The sequence below is a fragment of the Ascaphus truei genome, chromosome 21, assembly GCF_040206685.1.
Source record: "Ascaphus truei isolate aAscTru1 chromosome 21, aAscTru1.hap1, whole genome shotgun sequence".
NCBI lineage: Eukaryota > Metazoa > Chordata > Amphibia > Anura > Ascaphidae > Ascaphus > Ascaphus truei.
In genome coordinates, this window is record NC_134503.1 from 9,223,263 (window position 1) to 9,246,864 (window position 23,602).

Here is a 23,602-nt window from a genome sequence, read left to right on the forward strand (position 1 = left end):
GGAACTCTCACGCCATGAGGTCTACGCTCGCAGCACAGAGCTGTGTACATTGAAGAAAACCTATGAGAATACCCTGAGTAATTTAGAGACTGTAAAAAGAGAGAATGTAAGTCTGACACAGAAAAATTCAGACTTGACTGACCAGATCAGTGAAGGTGATGAGAAGCTTCACCAAGCAGGAAAAGTGGAGAAGCAATTGATCCAGGAAAAGTTAGAAATGCAGGAAGCACTGCAGAATACAGAATCAGCGGCGATCCAGGCGACACAAACTGCAGAGCTCCAAAAAATGGAGGCGCTGATGCAAACCCAGAGCAAGCACCAGAAAGAGGTGAAGACCCTGAGGGAGGTCTGGCACGATCAGGTTGAAGAGCTGCAGAAGCAGATGGCTGAGCGCGAGATACAGTGCGCCAAGAGAGAGGAGGTGTCCGTCCGTCAGGTGGTTTGCCTGACACTGCGCTATAAAAGCGAGATGGCCGATATCTACAAGCAGCTGGACCACACGGCAAATGAGGGGGCCCGGCTGCAGCTGGAGCTGGACAAGACCCGGAAGGAGCACCTGCAGCTGCAGGTCAAGAATAGAGAAAATGAAACAGAGTTAAACCTTGCTCTGAAACAGATGACGGACATGGGAGAAGCGGCTAAAGTGGTTCAGTCGGGCTATCAATCCTACCTCCTAACCAAGCAAGCTGTACGTTCCTATACGTGTATCTTCAATGCTGTTGCAATATTACGATTTGCTATAAAGATGAAGTTGGAGAAAGAGATTCCAAGGCTAAAAGAGACACGGTCACAAAAGGAGACCAGGGAAAGTAAACTCAATGCCCTCACTGATGACAAAGAGGAAGGAGAAAGAATTGACTTTGATTGTGCTGCTGTTATTCCAGAAACAGATAGGCACCCTCCTGAGAATATACTCCCTGATCTGGAATTCAAAAATCCAGATCCTCAATTTCATTTACGTTGTCCAGAAGATTATCAAACTAGTGGACACACCCAGGACAACACAGAAGATGTTTTAGCCAAGTGGGTGGCAGTTCCTGAAAACACAAACTTGTTGACAGATCCTGATGACATGGTTAATATGGACTACGTTTGTACAGAGGCAACTAGGTCTCCAAAACCCAAAGGCCTGGTAATGGCCACAAAAGGGAAATCAAAGATTGAAAAGAAAAAACAACGAAGGTTAACACGGCGCCTGAATAGTTCCATATCTCACCAATCTGGACCACACTGTGGAGCCAAGGAGAATCTGGTCCAAGGTTCTCATCAGAAGCTAAAGAAACAGTCCAGTCATTTGCAGGTTGCAGCGGACTATGAAATAAAGTCAAAGGATGCAATAGACTGGAAGTAAAAAAAAAAAAAAAAAAAAAGTTTGGGGGAACTGACCGATTTATTTTTTTATTACACGTGTGGACTATGTCACGGACACTTAACTATGCAAATAAGCATTTTGTCAATATTACAATGTTATATTGGTTCTCTGTGTTGAAAATGTAGCTAAACTACAAATTAATATACAGGGTTGATGGCCCTTAAGATTACAAGGCTGTAGTATAAGAGAAAAATATTGGTAGCTTACAATATGGAAAAAAAAAAAAAAATGCCCTTTTCGGTTGGTAAATTTATAATGAAGTTCATATTCGTATCATGTGAATACTTAATGTTGTACTGAGGAGTTAGCTCAAGTATTTCAGGTAGGACGCTCACCCCAGTGAGGTCCATGGCCGCTCACCCCAGTAGGTGTGAGCTGGGGAGGGGGATATGTGACATAGTCCAAAGATGTTAGGCAGCTTTCTGCCCCATTTTAGAGCAGAAAGTGCAGGAATAGCTAAAAATGATCCGGTCCACAGCTTCACATTAACTCAGGCAGCTGGATGGAAAATCCAGACCACAGATTACAATGGCTCTAGTTCTAGCTCACCTGCTCTTCTAATCACATGCACAGGTATTTAGAGCAGAGAGGTTTTGCATTTCTCTCTCTCTCCTTAGAGCCTGGAGGCTGGGGGTATCGCTGCTCCCCTGTTTCCAGTTTCGGGGTTGACGGCCCCTCCAAGTATCACAGTACCAGAGGATTTGCCTGGACACGGGACCGAGTTCCCACCACGAACAGATAAGACCAAACAAATGTTTACTGCTGTTGCTAAAAGACTGTGCTGTATCTAAGTGACCCTAAATGAGAGGGCATTGTTTTAAGCTGGGGAACCAGGTTAGTTGGCCAGCAGCTGTTAGAGAGACTGATTCTATGTGTAGTTAGAGCCCTGAAAGGGATAGGATTTTGTTTATATAATTTGGTTTCTTTTTACTTGAAATAACAGTGTGGGAAATACTGTAACAATGAAATGAGTGAACTGCTGAATGAAAGTATCTGAGTACCTCTAACCTACACATGTTAAAGCTGCAGTACCTTACTTGGATGAAAATAAAGCAGGCAGAAGCCTGAGTTAAGCAGCTTAATACTTTGCATGATCCTGTTTTTTGTATTAAATAACCCTAGAAGACTGTGTCGGGAAGAACCCAGACAGACGTCAGCACTACAAAAGAGGGGCGTTTGTCACAGTTTTTATCTTGCTTCAGAATCCTAATGTATATTCCCCTGTAAAAATGTATTGTTTCTGTTCCAGTGTTGGCACCAACACATACACTGGGATTGATGCGGGAGGCTTAAGGGGTTAATGAGCTACAGTTTAGGAAAATACAACTATGTGTGGTGTCTTTTCAGAAATATCTGGGCTTCAAAAGGCTTGGTTGAAGTTGGATGTGAAAAGTACAGAGGGGGTTTAGTGTACAGTATGTTAATACCTAATTGGCAGGCCAAGGGTATATTGCTGGTAGAGACAGCTAGGACCCAGGTCTGGAGCATTGGGTGTGAAATATAGCACCTGTGACAAATGTTCTCTACACACGAGGCCCAGCTTCAAAGGATTTCTTGACAAGGAAGGAGCTATGGGGGCCAGGGGTGCGGTTACACAAGGAGATATCAGAATGAGTGACCTTATTAAATATAAGAATATTATGAGATGTCCTCGGCTGAACGTGCTAAAAGCTAGATGTGTGTATTCGTGGCACCGATTTGCACATAATGATTACAGACACATGATGTCTAGCAGGTACTAAGAGACAGATATTAATATCTCTCTTAATTTTAATATTACACGGTAATATTTAGTCTCATTGGGAGCGTCATGCGTGCTGGAATGTATTAATATGGCTCGCGTGCCCGTAAGTATTACTGAACTGAAGTTATGAAGTTATTTAGATAGGAAAAGCAGTTTTTAAACGTCATTGGGTGGGAGGAGTTTTTCTCTGGGGAAGACTGTCAACCTCCCCACTGATTTATGAGAGGGGCTGGGTTTAGGTTGTCTTCAATGGGAAATAATTGCATATAAACGAGGCTCAGCCTATACTCTGGGTCTTTGTGATTTTCAAGATTGCTGTATGAACTGCCAGTCCAGATTTGACTGTTTCATCATTCCATCTTAAGTAAGTGTCTATATTTTGTCTGTTATTTGTATATCTTGTGTGTTCACCTTTTTCAAGGAATAAACTATATTTTATCATATCTAAGTCTCGTCCCAGTTCAACCCAGGTATTTTTGGTGTAAATTATATCTTGTCATAAGTTACCGTGACAGCGACCCAGGCAAAAAACGCCATCACAAAAAAATCGTAACCTCAGCAAGTGACATACAATGTACATGGTACTTTCCTTTAACCCTTTCAGTGGCCACTGACCCTCCGGCCCTATCCCGCAACACGTGACCACGTGATCGTTTCGCTGTTAATATGGGTTAATATGCTAATTTGCTACATTCTCTAAGATCGCCACGCGCGTAATGCTGAGCCTATTAGCAGGGCTCTGGCACTGGTGTTTTATATATCTCTGAACGGTTGCAAACTTGTAAAACCTAAGACCCCTTTTTGTGACATTATTAGGCCTCTGAGGCTTAGCGGAGCACTTCGCAAGCGAGTGGAAATGAGGGAAAGCACTAGAAATTTTCGGGGCCACAATTTAAATAGTTTTTGCACATCTTCAGTTCCAGAACCAGAACCAGCCCAAGTGGTTACCAATAAATATCCAATTTAGATATAAATGTAGGTACCACGCTTCTGCATATGCAATCACCCCTCACTCCAATATACATGTAGCACTCCTAACCCCCCCCACCCCCCCATCTTCTGGGAGCAGAAAGACCGTCTGGACCAGCCATAGCTATATACACAATGCCTCTAACCCATATCATTTTTTTATAGAGTTTTACAGCTGGAAGATGATTAATAATAATAATAATAAAAACCCTTCCCCCTGCATTTTAAATTCCACTTTAAACCCCATGGCATTGCAGACACCGCTAGCAGCAAAGGGGTTAAGTGCCATTTTTATTGGGCTGCTCTCCAAAATCTCCCTCATCTGGATCACTAAAGAAAAGAAAAAACATAAGGAAGCCCTTGTTATTTTCCACCTTCCCTGAAGGGGTTGCATTTGGTTTAGTCCCAACTCTATCCATCCAGCAGGGAGAATCCTCCCCATTCCTCAGCCTATGTTCTGTGTCCCCCACCCCATGTGTGTGTGTGTGCTGAGAAGGAGGCTGGCAGCAGCAGCAGCTGCTGTATCCGTGAGAATGCGAGGTGCAGAGCATGCTACTCCGGGCTCCCCGGCAGGGGACACAGGGACCCGGGGCTGCTGTTAGCTGTTAGAGGGACAGGGACCCACCGTGCTGCTGCTGCTGGGGGGTGCAGGGCGCCTGGGAATTGACGTTAGTTGCATAATTATCAGCCTGTGCCATCCGAGGAGGAGAGAGGAAGGGGGGTGGGGAGGGGGGAGAGAGAAATGATGGACTCGCTGCCCAGTGCTGTGCAGAGCTGAGCCGGGGCAGAGAGAGGGGGACACAGGCAGCCTGGGGGTGCAGAGAGAGGGGTACACAGGCAGCTTGGGGGTGCAGAGAGAGGGGGACACAGGCAGCCTGGGGGTACAGAGAGGGGTGGGAGTAGGCAGCCTGGGGGTGCAGAGAGGGGTAGGAGTAGGCAGCCTAGGGGTGCAGAGAGGGGTGGGACACAGGCAGCCTGGGGGTGCAGAGAGGGGTGGGAGTAGGCAGCCTGGGGGTGCAGAGAGGGGTGGGACACAGGCAGCCTGGGGGTGCAGAGAGGGGTAGGAGTAGGCAGCCTAGGGGTGCAGAGAGGGGTGGGACACAGGCAGCCTGGGGGTGCAGAGAGGGGTGGGAGTAGGCAGCCTGGGGGTGCAGAGAGGGGTGGGAGTAGGCAGCATCCTGTCTCAATGAGCTGACTTTCTTATCACTGGAGCATCCTGCTGCTGCTGATCCAGGAGGATGAGAAAGCTGCGAAGATTGGTGCACCTTGTGCTCTTCTGTCCTCTTACTAAAGGACTGCAGGTACCCTATCTATCTATCTATCTATCTATCTATCTATCTATCTATCTATCTATCTATCTATCTATCTATCTATCACATTACATCACTATCTCTCTTATCTACAGTATCTATCTATCTATCTATCTATCTATCTATCTATCTATCTATCTATCTATCTATCTATCTACAGTATCTACTTAAAGTATCAATATCTATCTATCACATTACATCACTATCTCTCTTGTCTACAGTATCTATCTATCTATCTATCTATCTATCTATCTATCTATCTATCTATCTATCTATCTATCTATCTATCTATCTACAGTATCTACTTAAAGTATCAATATCTATCTATCTATCACATTACATCACTATCTTTATTGTCTACAGTATCTATCTATCTATCTATCTATCTATCTATCTATCTATCTATCTATCTATCTATCTATCGTATCAATATACATCTATCACAGTGCATCTATCTATCATCACACTACTTTTATCTATCTATATTAGCTATCTCTATATCTATCGATCTCTATATCTATTTCACATATCTATTTATTTACTGTATCTATCTACAGTATCTATAGCTATCTATCACACTACATATATCTTTGTATTTATATCTAAAACTATCTAATCTCTACTGTATGTATGTAATTTAATGTAACCATGTATTTGTCACCATAACTGTGCCCAGGACATACTTGAAAACGAGAGGTTACTCTCAATGTATTACTTCCTGGTAACACATTTGATAAATAAAATAATAAATATGTATATCCATCACACTACATTTATCTACCTCTCTGTATATCTATATCTACCTATCACACTACCTCTATCATATATCTATCTCACACTATATGTATTTATCTACCTTCTATCTATCATCTATGTATCTCACACTATCTATTTATCTGTCATAATAACTGTTTCGTCCATGAGGGACATTTTTTACAAATTATATTCACATGGGCTTTTCTGACACATTCTCATTGACACCTACTGAAAAGACGGGTGTGAATGGCAGTAATGGGAAATACAGAGCTAAATGACCATTCCCCCACTTTCCTGGAAACAACATTAGAATAAGTGGTACCTTGTCCGATTTTAGGAGAGAGAAAGCTGCGGGCAATGCTCCGTGTTCTCCATTTTTCTAAAATGATTTGAATCTGTTAATGCTGTAAGAAATTAATTTGAACCGTGCAGTCATTTGCTTGTACAAAAACAAGGTGCACACGCTCTTGTTTTGCAGTAAATGTGACACCGGGACATTTGTCCCCTAAAGGCTGGGTGCCACTGTGTTTGGGATAATGGTCCCATTTGTGGATTGTCACTGTGTTGAATACTGTAGCTTCTGTGATCTGAAACAATTGCTGAACATTGACGGTGTTCATCAAAATGCGGTTCTCTATATGTTATTAAATGGACATTATTTCAAGACCTGATGTGTTCTTCCTAAAAACCACTTTGATAAAGCACCTTTTTTTTTTTTAACATACAGGAATAGAAGGGAGGGGGTTCCCTCTCTATATAAAACAATTTCATCTTTATTTGAAATATGTGCAGTTCCTGAAATCCTTTCCCTATTTCATAGAACCAGGTCTCTGCAGCACCCAAGGGGTTAAGATAAGTATATGTAGTTACAGCCAACATCAACTCCATTAATAAAAAAGCAAAATGGAGTAAATCCCTGCCAATTATTAATGCACTTTCACTTGATATTCTCCTGAGAACAATTGAGGAGCTTTGTTAGTGAGTAAAGTGCATTGGCTAAGATGATTTAGGATTCTTTCTGTCTCTAGTGCCTCAACTCTATTCTAAATTCTTGCTGTCTTTAGTTTTGAAGTTTCGCGGTAACCTTTTCTCCTGTTTAGAAAGTAGGAGACGGGAGTTCTGTGATCTCCTTTTATTTTGTGCATCAGATAACCACGATTGCAGGGGTGATAAGAAGCTAGTCAACATGCACCCAACAATTTTCTCTTTGCTTCCTCTAGTATATGTATATAGTATATGTTATACTAGTATATACATAGTATATGTTCCGGGCGTTGGTGCACACCCGTATCCGGGCAGAGTACACTCATGCCGAGTCCACTGGGACGGTGTTAGAATTTGCCTCCCAGTGGGCATTAGATGGAGTGCTCTGCTCTGTGTCCCCTAATCTGGATTCATTTAAATTCCCCTCCCTTATTTATTGCACTTTATTTATTTTACAGTGCACAATGATATGGTTTATTTTGTATTTTAGTTTCTCCGGTTTTCTTTTTACTCATTGGATCACCAACGAGTAGTTTTGTTCCTCTGATTGGTTGGCTTGGCCGACCAATCAGTTAAAACCGGTAGAAAATAGGCTGTTCATATCTACTTTTGTTCTCCTGTCTGGTGGCTCAGGCTCTAGAAAGCGGTGTTTTTTTTTGGTTAAGGAACCCTATAATTACATTGTGAATCTCTATGGAACCCTGCATTGAAAGGAACCCCAACCCTCTCTAATAGCGCGTCTGAGATCAGATGCATTGAAAGGAACCCCAACCCTCTCTAATAGTCTCAATAGAAAATTGGTGTCTACGGCGCAAAGTGATGTAAGTGAATCGTGTAAATACTATATCAATAAGTGATAAGGTAATGGATGATACCAGCACTGTTAACAAATGCCACAAAGCACTCCGAACAGGAACGTCTTGGGTTCAACCTCCATGGATAGTAACGTGGGGAAGAAACACAGAAGCAAAAGAATGGTGCTGCATTAACGTTTTACTCCAACACATACCACACATAGGGGAATTCGCAAACTCAAAATATCTCCAGGGAGTGACTTGGGGCGCACTCCAACCCTACTCAGGCCCTCATTCTCTCCCGTCTTGATTACTGAAACCTCCTGCTGTCCGGCCTTCCTGCCTCTCACCTGTCTCCCCTACAATCTATCCTAATCGCTGCTGCCAGAATCACTCTACTCTTTCCTAGATCTGTCTCAGCATCTCCCCTCCTGAAATCCCTCTCCTGGCTTCCGATCAAATCCCGCATCTCACACTCCATTCTTCTCCTCACTTTTAAAGCTTTACACCCTTCTGCCCCTCCTTACATCTCAGCCCTAATTTCTCGTTATGCACCATCCAGACTCTTGCGTTCTTCTCAAGGATGTCTTCTTTCTACCCCCTTTGTATCTAAAGCCCTCTCCCGCCTTAAACCTTTTTCACTGACTGCCCCACACCTCTGGAATGCCCTTCCCCTCAGTACCCGACTTGCACCCTCTCTATCCACCTTTAAGACCCACCTTAAGACACACTTGCTTAAAGAAGCATATGAATAGCACTGTGAACATTCTGAACACATGGCACATAAAGCTTGGCCCCCTGCAGACGCACTTACCAGAATTCCCTCCTACTGTCTCTGTACGTTCTCCCTACCTACCAATTAGACTGTAAGCTCCTCAGGGCAGGGACTCCTCCTCCTTAATGTTACTTTTATGTCTAAAGCACTTATTCCCATGACCTGTTATTTATATTATCTGTTATTTATTTGATTACCACATGTATTACTACTGTGAAGCGCTATGTACATTAATGGCGCTATATAAATAAAGACATACAATACAATACTCCGGTCTTATCAGCTGCCCGTCCTGCGCGTTCACTCGCGTGCAGTTTCCTCCATCTGCTTCTCTCACTAGCAGCCCGCCCGGGACCTCTGACGTCAGCGCGCTGAACTGCCGATGGGTTGATACTGCGGCCTCCAGCATCCAAAAAGTGGGCTTTTTGGATGTTGGAGGCCACTGTATCAACCCATGGGCAGTTCAGAGGTCCCGGCCGGTCTGCTAGTGAGAGGAGCAGGCGGAGGAAACTGCACGCGAGTGAACGCGCAGGACGGGCAGCTGATAAGACCGCAAATTCCCCTATGTGTTTTATGTGTTGGAGTAAAACGTTAATGCAGCATCATTCTTTTGCTTCTGTGTTTCTTCCCCACGTTACTATCCATGGAGGTTGAACCCAAGACGTTCCTGTTCGGAGTGCTTTGTGGCATTTGTTAACAGTGCTGGTATCATCCATTACCTAATCACTTATTGATATAGTATTTACACGATTCACTTACATCAGTTTGCGCCGTAGACACCAGTTTTTTTATTGCTACTTTGGTGCAGTTGGGAAACTGCAGGTGTTTGGCTGCACCTGGTGTGTGCACTTTTCTATATTCACTATTATCACCAGTATAAGTTTGCGCCTTATCTATTATCTATATTTCCTCTCTAATTGTCTGAGGTCAGATGCATTGTAATTGCGTCTATTTGATACAATCAGGTACAAATTACCAGAAAATCACAGGGAACCCCTGTTATTAATATTGATCTAGAGAATGTCCATTAACACGTTACAATCATGGAGCACGGTGCTGGGAAGCTGGATACATTGTGGCCCATGTTTACTAAGCTATTGTATAAAATACCTGACAACCCCGAAAAACACCTTATGGCCCATTCAAGTGAATAAGGTATTATTATTATTATTATTATTCCAGCAGGGAACCTTTTTTGAAAAACGCTGAACGCAGGGGCAGGACGGCCAGGGAGGAGCACGCCCCAGCAGTCTGACCCGGAAGTCTTTCTTACTTCCGGTGTCTCTGCTACTACAGCGTGCTCCTCCCCGGCGTCCTGCTCTGCCTCCGTGCAACTCCTAACTCCTCTGCCGGATGCTCCTCTGCTTAAGGCTGCGGCCTCGCTGGCGCTGACCGTGCTCATGCTTGAGAGCGGTGATGTCACCAGCTCTCCAAGCATGAGCGCCGGGTGTCCTGGCAATTTTGCAAGCGCGCGCGTGGGGGCATTGGGGGCTTTTGAGCGTGCTTCAAACTCACTTTTGTTTTGTCTCCCCTAGCCTGCATGTGCATGAAATCGCACAGGCTTCAGCAGGCGAGCCAGCGGGCGCGATCGGGAGACGGGGGGAGGCTGAGGGAGGCGGGGCAGTGACGTCGCTGGGCCAATCGCCCGCGACGCACTGACGTGAACGTCACAGCGCCGACGTCACGGCGCCGTGACGTTGACGCTGCTTCGCGCTGATTGGATGTTTTCAGCCGACAGTGCGCTGAAAAACAGCTTGGCTGTCGGCTGAAAAATCCAACTCCTCAGCACGCCTGCGGACGCTCGCGTGAGCCCCCTCTAAAGACATCCTCATTGAGGATGCCGGGGCTCAGCGCAGAGCGTCCGCACGGCTCAGCGCGGGTTCCCCTGCTATGGACGTGGCCTAAGAAACACCTGCAGGAGCAAACAGATTCAAAATCAGCTATAGAAAGCATCTCAAACGGGAGATTTACTATGGAATTGACACAGAACAAATGGAATGTCCCTTCTCTTAGCATCAAAGTGTAAGGTGTTGTGCTTTGGCTAATGGCGCTTAAGTAGATGAGAGAAATGAGGAGAATTGCCTGACTCAACATTAGAAGGGGATGTATCATAGTCTGTGTCTCTACTTGGCCATCTTTCTCTGTATCGGTTTAATCACGGGCGGCAACCTCCAGTCCTCAAAGACCACCAACAGGTCAGGTTTTAAGGATTGAGCCGCCTGTGCTGAAACAGGGATATCCTTAAAACCTGACCTGTTGGTGACCCTTGAGGACTGGGGGTGGCCGCCCCTGGGTTAAATCATCCAGGTCCTAGGATGGTGTTAACCTCCGGTACCAGGTGTTTGTTGTCAACAACAAGAGAGTGATGGTGAGCACATCTCGCCCTTGTGCAAACGGACTTCTTGCTTTTTCATCAATCTCATATATTGCCTCCAAATCTCATGGTGGAGGTTTGTATTTCCACACAAGCCGTTAATAGCTGGGGTTTTTTTTGGGTGGATTTGCTCAAAATAGAATGGTTTCACTTTGGATTTGGTTGTGATTCCATTTGAACACGTTACAATCATGGAGCACGGTGCTGGGACACTGGATATATTGTGACCCATATTTACTATGCTATTGTACAGGCGTACCCCGCATTAATGTACTCAATGGGACCGGAGCATGTATGTAAAGCGAAAATGTACTTAAAGTGAAGCACTGCCTTTTCCACTTATCGATGCATGTTTTGTACTGCAATCATCCTATACGTACATAACTGATGTAAATAACGCATTTGTAACAGGCTCTATAGTCTCCCCGCTTGCGCACAGCTTCGGTACAGGTAGGGAGCCGGTATTGCTGTTCAGGACGTGCTGACAGGCGCATGCGTGAGCTGCCGTTTGCCTATTGGGCGATATGTCCTTACTCGCGAGTGTACTTAAAGTGAGTGTCCTTAAACCGGGGTATGATGATTGGGCGGATCGGATTCTACAAATCCGGCCACAGGTTGTATCCACGGGCGGATTTTTATTAATCCGCGCGGATTTAAACCGCCCAAATCCGTGTGCGGATTTTACACCGCAAAATAGATTTTGCGGGCAACATCAGCGAAAATCCGGGATACAGGTTTTGACGGATTCGCCCCTCTCTACTCCCAGCCCCGGAAAACACCTTATGGCCCAATCAAGTGTAGAAGGAATATTCCATCGCCGGAGGAGATCTTGCGAAATAGCAGCACTTGGTAAACATGGTCCTGTATTGTTTTACTATTAGTATTTGCCCTCGGTTTTGATTATTTTTAGTAATCGTTTTGCGTGGGTATGTTCTGTACCACCCCCGCCCCAAAGCATCTGACTAGAATCTGACGATTGTCACAGACTGCAAAGGACAAATGTCACCTCCAACAGTCTGCGTCATGCTTTTTATTCACCTCTGTAGATGAGCTGATGCAGAGGAAGGACTTTTGTGCTCAAATCACATTTTCGAGCGCTTCGTTAACACCCCCTCCTGAATACTTAGCATTCCCATCTTTGCGGTTAACACGAGCTACTTTTTCATTTGGCATCTTCCCCCTTTTGTGGCCAGAGGCGACTGCACTGCAGTGACGGCGGTGAAAGAGTTAATGGTACATTGCGGTTGTGCCGCTGGGTTGAGTCCCTCCGGGTTGTGCTACCTGCAGCTTCTTATGTTGCCGTACATGGCAGGCCTGCAGAGCTGGTTCTGTCTGTGCAGAGCTGCGATGAACAGCACAGTCTCATTATACAGGTAAAGTTCCCGCTGTACTGCTCAGTACTTTTCCTTTGTCTTCTGTTTCAAGAGAAGCAGAGTGGTTTGTTCTGCAGTGCCAGTTCTGTGTAGACCTACAAGATATCCAGTTTCCTATCTCCGTGTCATCTACAGTAAGGGGATCCACCGACATCCAGGTGATAGGTCGTTCTCAGAACAAATCATTCAGCAGTTCTTTAAGCTCCGTGGTCAGAAACGCACTATCGTTAACCACGATTCCCTTTCATTGCCATTGTCTGGATGAATGTGATCATGGTTTAAATGGGGCATGTCCGATTGGTAAAGTCTGAATAAACTGCTACTGATGGTGAGTGGATAGGATTAGCTTACAGTTCGTCAATCAAAGCATTACTGTTATAACTAAAGAGAGAGATCTCCCGTCACTTGGCTGCTGAAAGGGCTTTTAGAGAGAATATACAGTACTTATAGGACAGACTAATAGGGGATGTGTTGTCACGATATTCGGCAAAGGTTCTCTGGCTCTTGTGACATCACTAAACACGGGTTTATTTTTGTTGTTGTAAGAAATGCATTAGAGGTAAATATCACGCCAAGAATGTATAATGTGGTTGAATTTTTGCAAGGAACAAGTCACCTCTTGCTGCTACCTCCGTGTGTTGATCGTTATGCCGGTAGCTCAGACAACTTACTCAATAAGCCTTTTACTTTTGGATACTGGTATCTTATGTGCAGAAATACTGATCAGATAATGGCCCAGGCTTGGTACACCTTACAAATGGCTTTGGTATACCTAGAACATTATCCGACCTTTATCTCTCTGCATAGTGTTTCCATAGGTGCTACTTAAATATCACATCAAGACCCCAATGTGAGTGTTAACATGCTTCGCTACAGGGGAGCACTGTACTGGATTGGGCGGTGGCTTTCTAGCCAACTGAAGCCTAGCCTGCGTTTGTAGGCAAGAGACCCAAAACCCTTCTAACGGTTCCTCAACATGTACAGTAGAACCACTAAAATGAAAATCAAAGGTACATGCTGCAAACCAATATAAACAGGACAAAGGGGTTGATACAATTACCGGTGCTCCATGCGAGAAGATGATAGCCTGCAGCATACCCAGGAACATATGAAAGCAACATTTCGACCTAGTGGTCTTTCGCAATACCTGCCACAATATCACTTAAGAAAGACCACTAGGTCGAAACGTTGCTTGTTTTTGGCTTTTAATAAATCAGAATGAGAAAATCCGTCAGTGCTCTGCGATTTCTTCCTTCAGAACCACTAATCCATCTATCAGAGGAGAATATGAAAATATCTCGTTGTTATATATAAATGGCTTATAGCATAAGGTGTATATAAATAGTTTATAGCATAAACATCTTGAACCCCTGCTGCCCAGAGCCTCACCCCACGTGTAACAGGGCCCTGCATACCTGCAGGGGTTAGGGATGCAGGCTCGCCAATCTACGTTAGAAGAAAATTAATTCCATTTCAGCCAGAATCCAGCAACCGATGTTCATCACGTTTCCTAGGCAAGCTTCACAATCATCATTCAGAGGCAACTCCTAAAGGATTAGAGAAATGAAAAGCCATGTAATAAAGATGATGTCTGAGTGCCATATATTTTATTGATTTGCATAACACTAACAGTGCATTAAGTGCTTTGCAAAGTATTCACATGTAGAGCATGAGACAGATGCCCCAGAGTTAGTTTATACAAGCAAAGGGAAAAGGGTCATCCTTGATTGCAGATGGCTTCTACAGTAGCTGCATTTCATGTCTTCTGTCTGCCCCTTTTGTATCGAAACCCCTGTCCCACCTAAAACCTCTCTCACTCACTGCACCACATGTCTGGAATGCCCTTCCCCTCAATATCTGACTGCACCCTCTCTCTCCATCTTTAAGACCTCTCTTAAAACACAGCTCTTTAACAAATAAGGGTAGCTCCGCTGGCTGACACTATACACCTCACATATAAAACCCTTGCAGACACACTTAGCAGAACACCCTCCTACTCTCTGTATGTTCTCCCCATTTACCACTTAGATTGTAAGCTCTTCGGGGCAGGGACTCCTTTTCCCAATGTTACTTTTATGTCTTAAGCGTTTATTCCCATTATGTGTTCTATTATACGTGTATTACTGCTGTGAAGCCTGGTGTACATAGATGGCACTATATACCTAAAGATATACATACATGCATACATGTGTGTGGGAGAGCATGTATATTAATAATAATTCATTATTAATTAACAATATATATATTGTTTTACCAAAACCATCTCTTCCCCCTGAAAATGAACCTGCTTCATATACTCATCCAGACATTGTCTACCCTAAAAGCACGCACATTGCTTGTATAATAGCACTTCAAAACGAAATAAATAAAAATAAATGGGGTTGCTCTTTGGATTCATGACATTCATACAGTAATAATGTTTCAATGTAAATCAATTTCTCATCCACTACTGCTTCCTGGCCACAAAGGCCCTGAGAAAATAGTGCTTAAATCCCCAGCGGACCGGTCCTTGTCATGTTCACCTTGATGATTTGCTGTAGGGCCCAAATCTGCCTCTCCCTGAACCACAGTAATAAGACAGGTGCTGTACGCCATTCCAGCACTGAAAAGATAAAACGAGCCTCATAGTGCAATAAATGCTGGATAATGAATTTAACTTTAGCTCCCGCTGTGAATTCCCAATTCGCTTCCCCGTCCCATCTCTCCCCCCCGCCTCCTGGGCATGGCTGAACCAGAAAATCTTCAAGTGATAGTAATAAAGGCGGGGTTATGAAGAATGAGAATTTTTAATGGCAATACAAAAAAAAAAAAGTACAGAATACATTCAATTCTTTAGCTGCTAGAGGGGAGTGCTGCTATTTCAACCCCACGATGGAAACACAAGCACACTATGCAGAGATGGAGGTACCTACACTGGTTCGACATTAGAGGTCCCGGATGTGAAAAGCTATTAATCATCTCTTTTTGGAATCAATTTGGAGACCGTCATTAAAATGTTTACACAATCTTACAGGGCTGAGTGCTTTCACTTTATTCAAGTTGCAGCTTATTTTGCTAAGACCATTCAACCATTCATTCTTTTTGGGAAATCTAGCACTGTCTTACCTTCAAAGCTGTTATATCCAGTGTGAAGTATCACACAAGTTACCAGCACAAGATATAGTTCCAGCACCACTGAGAATTAAGCTCTGCCCACCCCCACCTCCTATCCCCAAATGGTGTCATGCATACCCCCTCGTCGTTCCCCTATATGTTTTGGGTAGGTCCCAGTTGTAGGTCCGGGATGGATGTCCTCCCTAAGTTACAACGCACGGTCTAGTACAGAGTTTTCTTCCTGAGTAGCGTGTTAGAAAAAGTTTGAAGAAGACATTCGGGCCCATATTTACTAAACCGTGTTCTGCCATAAGATACATTCTGGCTCTGGCACACACCCATTCACCATTGACTGTAAGGTGGCTCCTACCACTGGAAAGGGTCCTGCGGCAGAAGACTGCTTAATAAATATGTCCCTTTATCTCTGGAGAGGATAGGCCTTCTCTGGGATAACCCAGGACATCTCAAGTATCAAACCAGGATTTCATGATTTCAGGAAGAACGCAATCAGTGATTCAGTTTGGGGCATGGGCATGTCTCGATGCGTGGGTGTGAGTGCTGTTCTAGCTCTAACAAGGTACTCTCTCCCTGCAGGTACAGAACCGCTTAACTTTCTGCCCCTGTTCTCAGTAGAGTGTGAAAATAAATTTTCACAAATGCATGAGGCTTCCAAATGTTAAGCAGAATACAATAGCCGGGAACGTCAAATAATAAGCCACCTTCTTGACCGGGCACTGTGCAGGAGCGATTTTAAAGTAATTAGTGCGCTTATTAAGCGAATGTCACATGACAAAATATTGGCTGAAAAACTCAATTTCGGTTTATAATTAGTTATCACTTGTATAGTGAATCCGCTACATAGCAGGGGCTAAAATAAACTACAAGTCGGTTTAATTTAGTACAGGATTTTGTACTGTTGGAATTAACCCTCGCCTCTCCTTGGCTAAACGCCCTCCTCGCACCCCTGAAATGTCGCAGTAGAAAGCAAGTAAAAGCGGGTTGTACTTTTCCAGTGATTTTTTTTTTTTTGAAGAACAAGGAATGAACAATATTACTGCTGCCCTCTGATCATTAAAACCGTGACCCCAATTGCATCACAACCTCTCCCGCTATCTAAGCCCACACACACTAATGCTGTTGCTTAATAGCGTATCAGGGTGAAATCTACTGACTACAGTATATTCTCCAATAATGTCCAGTAAGTCTTGGGTGCTGCTAGCTGGCTGCATGGGCAATCCCAACAAATGCTGATCAAGTCAAACGAAATAGCTGGGTGACCCCATTTAGTGCTAATAAGTCAATGTAATTGTGATCAACGTTTCGATGCTGCTGTTGCACCTTGATGCGGGTCGCTAGGTGCTAAAACACTGGTGGCCAACTCCAGTCCTCAAGTGCCACCAACGGGTCAGGTTTTCAGGATATCCCTGCTTCACATTTTTTTTGCCTGGGTCGCGACCTTGGGCGTATGTTTGGTTCACCACTATTGGGGACCCTGGTTTAGTGTATGCGCTAACGATGCAGTGCGTATGTAGCAGGCGACGCGCCCTTTGTCCTGCACCTAATGCACCTGTGTTCTGCCAGTTTGTGGTAGAACTGGGGCAGGGGCGGCCAACTCCAGTCCTCAGGGGCGACCAACAGGGAAGGTTTTAAGGATAACTCTGTTTCAACACAGGTGGCCCAATCAGTTCCTGTTTCAGCACAGGTGGCCAATCAGTCTCTGCTTCAGCAAAGGTGGTTCAATCAGTCTCTGCATCTGCACAGCTGGCTCAATCAGGGGCTCAGTCTTTGGCTGAGCCCCTGATTGAGCCAGCTGTGCTGAAGCAGGGATATCCTGAAAAACTGAGCTGTTGGTGGCCCTTGAGGACAGCAGTTGGCCACCTATTGGAAGTACTGTTTTTTAACTCGGCTCTGATGAATGCAATGTGAGAATTGCTTCTGTGTCCTTTCCTATTGAAAGCACTAGGCACTGTGTATTTTGTGATGTTTGTTATTGCGCTGTTTTGATTTTATGATATGTTCATTTTCCTATAAAATCTACATTACAAATGGGTTGCAAACTGCTTCATTTGATTGGAACTGCAGCACATGTTGTTTAATTGAAATCATGCAGTGCGATACTCAAACTAATTTTCCAAAGGGCCGGATTAGAAACAAATAGAAGGACTAGAAGAGTATAGCAACAACAATACACACACACACACACACACACACACACACACACACACACTCATTCACTCATTCACTCATTCACTCATTCACGCATTCACGCATTCACTCACACTCTCTTTCTTAAATGGTTTAAACCAGACTGGAGAAGTTGCTGCTGTCAGAGCACCTAGAACAGGGGTTCTCAACCTTTTTTTGGTGAAGGAACCCTGTGTGAAATGATTCAGAACCCCAACCCTCACTAACAGTGCGTCTGAGATCCGATGCATTGTAAGGAACCCCAACCCTCTTTAATAGCGCGTCTGAGATCAGATGCATTGTAAGGAATCCCAACCCTCTCTAATAGCGTGTCTGAGATTAGATGCATTGTAAGGGACCCCAACCCTCTCTAATAGCGCGTCTGAGATCAGATGCATTGTAAGGAACCCCAACCCTCTCTAATAGCGCGTCTGAGATTAGATGCATTGTAAGGAACCCCAACCCTCTCTAATAGCGCGCCTGAGATCAGATGCATTGTAAGAAACCCCAACTCTCTCTAATAGCGCGTCTGACATCAGATGCATTGTAAGGAACCCCAACCCTCTCTAATAGCGCGTCTGAGATCAGATGCATTGTAAGGAACCCCAACCCTCTCTAATAGCGCGTCTGAGATCAGATGCATTGTAAGGAACCCCAACCCTCTCTAATAGCGCGTCTGAGATCAGATGCATTGTAAGGAATCCCAACCCTCTCTAATAGCGTGTCTGAGATTAGATGCATTGTAAGGAACCCCAACCCTCTCTAATAGCGCGTCTGAGATCAGATGCATTGTAAGGAACCCCAACCCTCTCTAATAGCGCGTCTGAGATCAGATGCATTGTAAGGAACCCCAACCCTCTCTAATAGCGCGCCTGAGATCAGATGCATTGTAAGGAACCCCAACCCTCTCTAATAGCGCGCCTGAGATCAGATGCATTGTAAGGAACCCCAACCCTCTCTAATAGCGCGCCTGACATCAGATGCATTGTAAATTCTTCTGTATTTGCTACAATTTTAAAATTACCTGAAAATCACAGGGAACCTTTTAGGGATGCCCGGGGAACCGTGGTTGCAAAACACTGACCTAGGAGATACTGTACAAAAATAACAGAGATAGGCACACCGAAAATTAGCAAAACATTAATTTTATTGGCCCAACGTTTCATCTTCCCTCTGGAACCTTGACACACTGTAGGTGACACTGTAGGTGACACACTGTGCTCACTTGCATGTAGGGTTGCCAGGTGGCTTCTCCAAAAATACTGGACAGATTGACAGATTATGTCTGCAACATACAGCCAGCGAGGGAAATGTGTAAGTAGAAAACAGAGTAGATGGTAGTGTACTAACATGGCATATTTAGCTTCCAGCTTCAATATCTGGACGCAAGCTATCAGAAAGCATAAGCGCACGACAGACAGTAAGTGTATGTGAACCCAAACGAGGCTTCAGAACAAAATACAGTATGCGACAGAACAGCCTCCCAGCCCTCTGTCACTTCATCTTTCGTGTAACATTGGCCCCAAATATATGTATGCAGTCAACCAGCAGGTGTTTCCGAAGCCATCTGGCCCACCTGATGCTTTGGATGTGCCCCACGATGGGAGGAGTGGCTGTGATGATGAAGGGATATCAAAGCTACAGCTAAAATAACAGTGGCAATGATGTCCTACGGGTTCAGCATTCGTAAGCCGGAGACAAGGGGTGCAGTGGCAGCAGGAGAGGACCCAGCACTCTGGTCCGCAGGGGTTGAGAGCACAGCTGTAGCAGGACTCGTAAAAACCATCATTCAAAAGTGCCCCCCGCTCCAGCCCGAGAACAGCGGTGGAAGAAAGCGGCTCTGGATGAAGAGGATGCTGCGATTTCATGTGGTGCCTGTATGAAAGGGAAAATTGCGAGAGCCCAGCCAATGATACAATATTTAATCAGTCCCCTCCAGTAAATGGCTTTGTTACACCCCCCCCCCCTAACTGATATTGGTTTTTTACATGCTTTATCTTACTTATCTTTCTGTTTTATACAGTGATGGTCACATCTCTTTTTTGTATGGTGTAGAGATAGATGCTGACGGTTTGACTACCAAGTCCAGTTTCTTCCCAAGGGGGTGTAGTCATTAAAGCTGCAGACCAAGCAATATCCTGCAGTACATGTGTGTTTTTGTTTTTTTATAAATCAGTTCTGTTTTATAGGAAAATACTTCTGAAACAGGCTCTGGCACGGCCCTTTTTGAGCTCTGCCATCTCTCTAGCAGTGCACCAATTGTATCTAGTTACTGCCTGGTCACATGATCTTCCCCCCAGAACTTTGCATCTTGGGTCCTCTTCTGCTGCACTGACAGCCATTTAGTGAACCTCTGAGCCGAATCTTCGCCGATCGATCACAGGAGAACAGATCGATCGGCAATTTAGCTAATTACTTATCATTGTGTGGATTGTATTGATGCACCATGCGGCGTCATGTCAGCGCAACGTGGCGCCATGTGGCGGCGCGACGCAGTGTGACGTGTGACATGACGCCGTGTGACGTTATGTTGTTATGGCAATGCGACACCATTTGACGTCGCCACATCATGATGACGCGACGCTGTATGAAGAGATGCCGCTGGACCAGGTAAGAGATACTTAGAGACGCCCTGCGCTTTTCCCACGACAATCGGTTTAATTGTTGTGGGGAAGAGCGCAGAGCATCTGTAAGTGCGAGGCTTGGTGCTGGGCCACTGATGGAACCACCATTAAGCTGGCCCCGCAAAAATCCAATGGCTTCAATATGGATTTTCAGTGGAAAATTGCCCTTTCGTCCGCTTGGGAGTATATAGAATTGACCACTAAGTCTCCATAGAATTACACCACGAATCAAAGATGGCCGCCTTCTTAAGCGAACATAATTATTTCCCTGTCATGTCACGGCCATTTTGTAGACATCCCACTTTGTACATCTGCATTATGTTGGGTGTTTTGTAGGGAGAATGTGCTGGAATCCCAAGCAAAGGATATTCATTTATAACTGAACTTCAATAAATAATTCAGCTTTCAAGCAGAAAAAAAATAAAATGAAGTCAAAACGTAATAGTTCATATTGTGCTGCATTGCTTGTAACTTTTCATTTTTCCCAAACCCTATTTTTTTGGTGAGTTTTTAATCTGTATTTTTTTTTTATTTCCCTGTTACCATGACAACCTCTGTTGTCTTCATGAGTGTGGATGGCAGCAGACATTTTTTTTAAACCTCCTACAAAGGCAATTTTCAGCATGGAACCCAGTTTCCTCTGCAAAAATAACCCTGCCTGAGGATACAGATACACATACTGTATACATGCATGCATCCATACATATATCCATACATATATACATACATAGGGTCACTGGTTTCTCTAGCTTTGCATCTGATTCCCATGCTGTGCTTTTAAAGCTGTGTGAACAGCGAGCATTAGCTTATATGGGCTCCATGTAACAATGGTTTTTCAGACAAAAGGTGGCACTGTGTGCTCATTTGCATGTCATTTCCCAGAATCCCTTGCTGCAGTGGAAGCACTGTATGCTGGGTGATAATGGTGAAAGGCAGGGGTTGCAGACCTGCCTGAGACATGTGAATGTGCTCACAAGTGATCTTTATATTTGCATTGGTGAAGGTTTCTTGTTGCCTTTGTCACCCACCATAACTTAAAACGTGCGCGCGCACTCGCACGCACGCATGCACACACGCACACACGCACACGCCCCAATGCACATCCAATATATATGTATATAAAACGGGGTACCTTGCTTTCAGGACCATCAAATAAACTGTGTTTATTACTACTGTTACCATTATTATAATTATTCCTATAAAAAAAATCTCTCACTGTCGATAAGATAAAATGAAATCAGTGCTGCCCTGAATCATCAAACACGTGCACGCTGCTTGGAGGAAGATGCCACGTGTGTCTCTAATTGCAATCAGTGAGTACAGGGCTTCACTATCACCGTGAAGTCATCGCCCCCTCAGGGAGCGATTGTCTAATGTGATGTGACGGAGGCTCACAGTCTCCCGCTGTGCCCAATCGCATGGCAAATTGGAAGGGAAAGGGTTAAGCCGTGTAATGGAGGAAGAGCACAGAGAGACCTATCTGCTGAAGCATCCTCATAATTAGCAGCACATTTAAAAGCCATTAATTAGCAGAGCATGTGCTTTATGCAGAAAAGCACAGCATATTGTTCCACGCCTTCTGAGTGTGAGTCAGAGCCCTGGGCTCCTGATCAGCATTCAAAGGGACAACGTGACATTCTTATAAGCAGGGAGAAGGTGTGTATGTTTGTGTGTGTGTGTGTGTGTGTGTGTGTATATATATATAATATATATATATATATATATATATTATATATATTAGATATAGACAGTGGTTGACAAATCACCAAAAAATCTACTCGCCACACAAAAAAATCTACTCGCCACCTAGTACCAAACGTGTGCTGCTTGGGCCAATATTTACTCGCCCGGGGGTTAAATCCACTCGCCCGGGGCGAGCAAATGTATAGGTTTGTCGAACACTGGATATAGATATATAGATATGGCATATATAGATATATATATATATATATATATGATGGATAGATATACAGGGCTATTTTCTGGGGTACGTGGGGATACGCTGAATCCGCACCTTTTTTTATACGTTTACTGTGTAAGCCAGGGGCACAAGATTTTTTAGGGGACACACCGGTTTGTGGGAGTAGAGTGGCAGTAGCAGAGACGGGCGGCGGGAGAAGATGCCGGCGGTCCGGCAGAGGAGGACGGCCGGTGGAAGAGCACGCCCCAGTGGTCCGACCTGGAAGTCTTCACTGACTTCCGGTGTCTGCCGCCGCTACCGCGCGCTCCTCCCCGGCTGTCGTCCTCTGCCGCTGTACAACTCCTCTGCCGCCCTGCCGCCCTGCTCCGTCATCTCCACCCGCCTCTGCCACTGCCCTGCTCAACGCCCTAGGTCCTCCCACCGAAGCTAGGTATTAAGGGCGTGAGAGCAGCACGGGGTGAGGAGGGGGGATGAGAGATGAGGAGGAAATGAGGGGATGATGAGGAGAGGGGATGATGATGAGGGGATGAGAGATGATGGGGGGGATGAGAGATGATGGGGGGGGGATGAGAGATGATGAGGGGGGGATGAGAGATGATGAAGGGGGTGGGAGATGGTGGGGGGATGAGAGATGATGAGGGGGGGTGGGGGAGATGATGAAGGGGTGGGTGAGAGAGGAGGAGGAGGGGGTGAGAGATGAGGAGGTGAGAGGAGCAAGGGGGTAAGAGAAAAAAATTGCAGTCTGTATTATCTTATACTACTACACTGATTTATTTTTTAAAAACCCATGACATTTATCATGTTTTGCTGTTTTAAAAATGTTGAAATATGCAAGTATTTTTACGTATTCGTATTGACAAAGAGATGTAGCAACACTTAGGCTTTGTCCATAATACCTCAGACGTCGCTCGCTCCGAACACAAACACAGGGACTCCAATGCGCATGTCCACAGTGCGCGCGCATGCGAGAGGCAGCGCTACAGAAGCTAGAGGAGACAACATTGTTTGTATTTTCCGCGTGGCGGCCTGGTCACGTTCAGCCAGTGTGCGCGAACCGCTCACGTGATGTCACGGGCACGTCCCCCAGCATGCCCTCGCCACGTCCCCCCATCCTTCAACACTGCAGGACACAGATCTCGGCAAGTATAGGCGCGCGTGACATCACACGCTGGGCCGTGCGCCTGTACTATGTCGGAGGCTTTACTGTCCTCAGTGCTGCAGACGAACAAGCAAAAGTCTGGAGTGGTGGGGACATTGTCTGCCCCTATGGAGCTGCGGGGTGTCCATGTTCTTGGAGTCTCTAAGCAGCAAAACTAGGGTGAAATGGGA

The 23,602-nt window shown here is 45.0% G+C and overlaps 1 protein-coding gene across 1 annotated transcript in view; it reads left to right on the top strand.

The window, feature by feature from the left end:
• The first annotated feature begins 5,227 nt into the window (after positions 1–5,227).
• DIPK1B (divergent protein kinase domain 1B) overlaps positions 5,228–23,602 on the top strand; it is a 57,126-nt gene continuing 38,751 nt past the window's right edge. Inside the window, exon 1 of the mRNA XM_075578909.1 lies at positions 5,228–5,386. Within this exon, the coding sequence (XP_075435024.1) occupies positions 5,324–5,386 (63 nt within the window). The 5' untranslated portion in view covers positions 5,228–5,323. The remainder of the gene's footprint in view (positions 5,387–23,602) is intronic.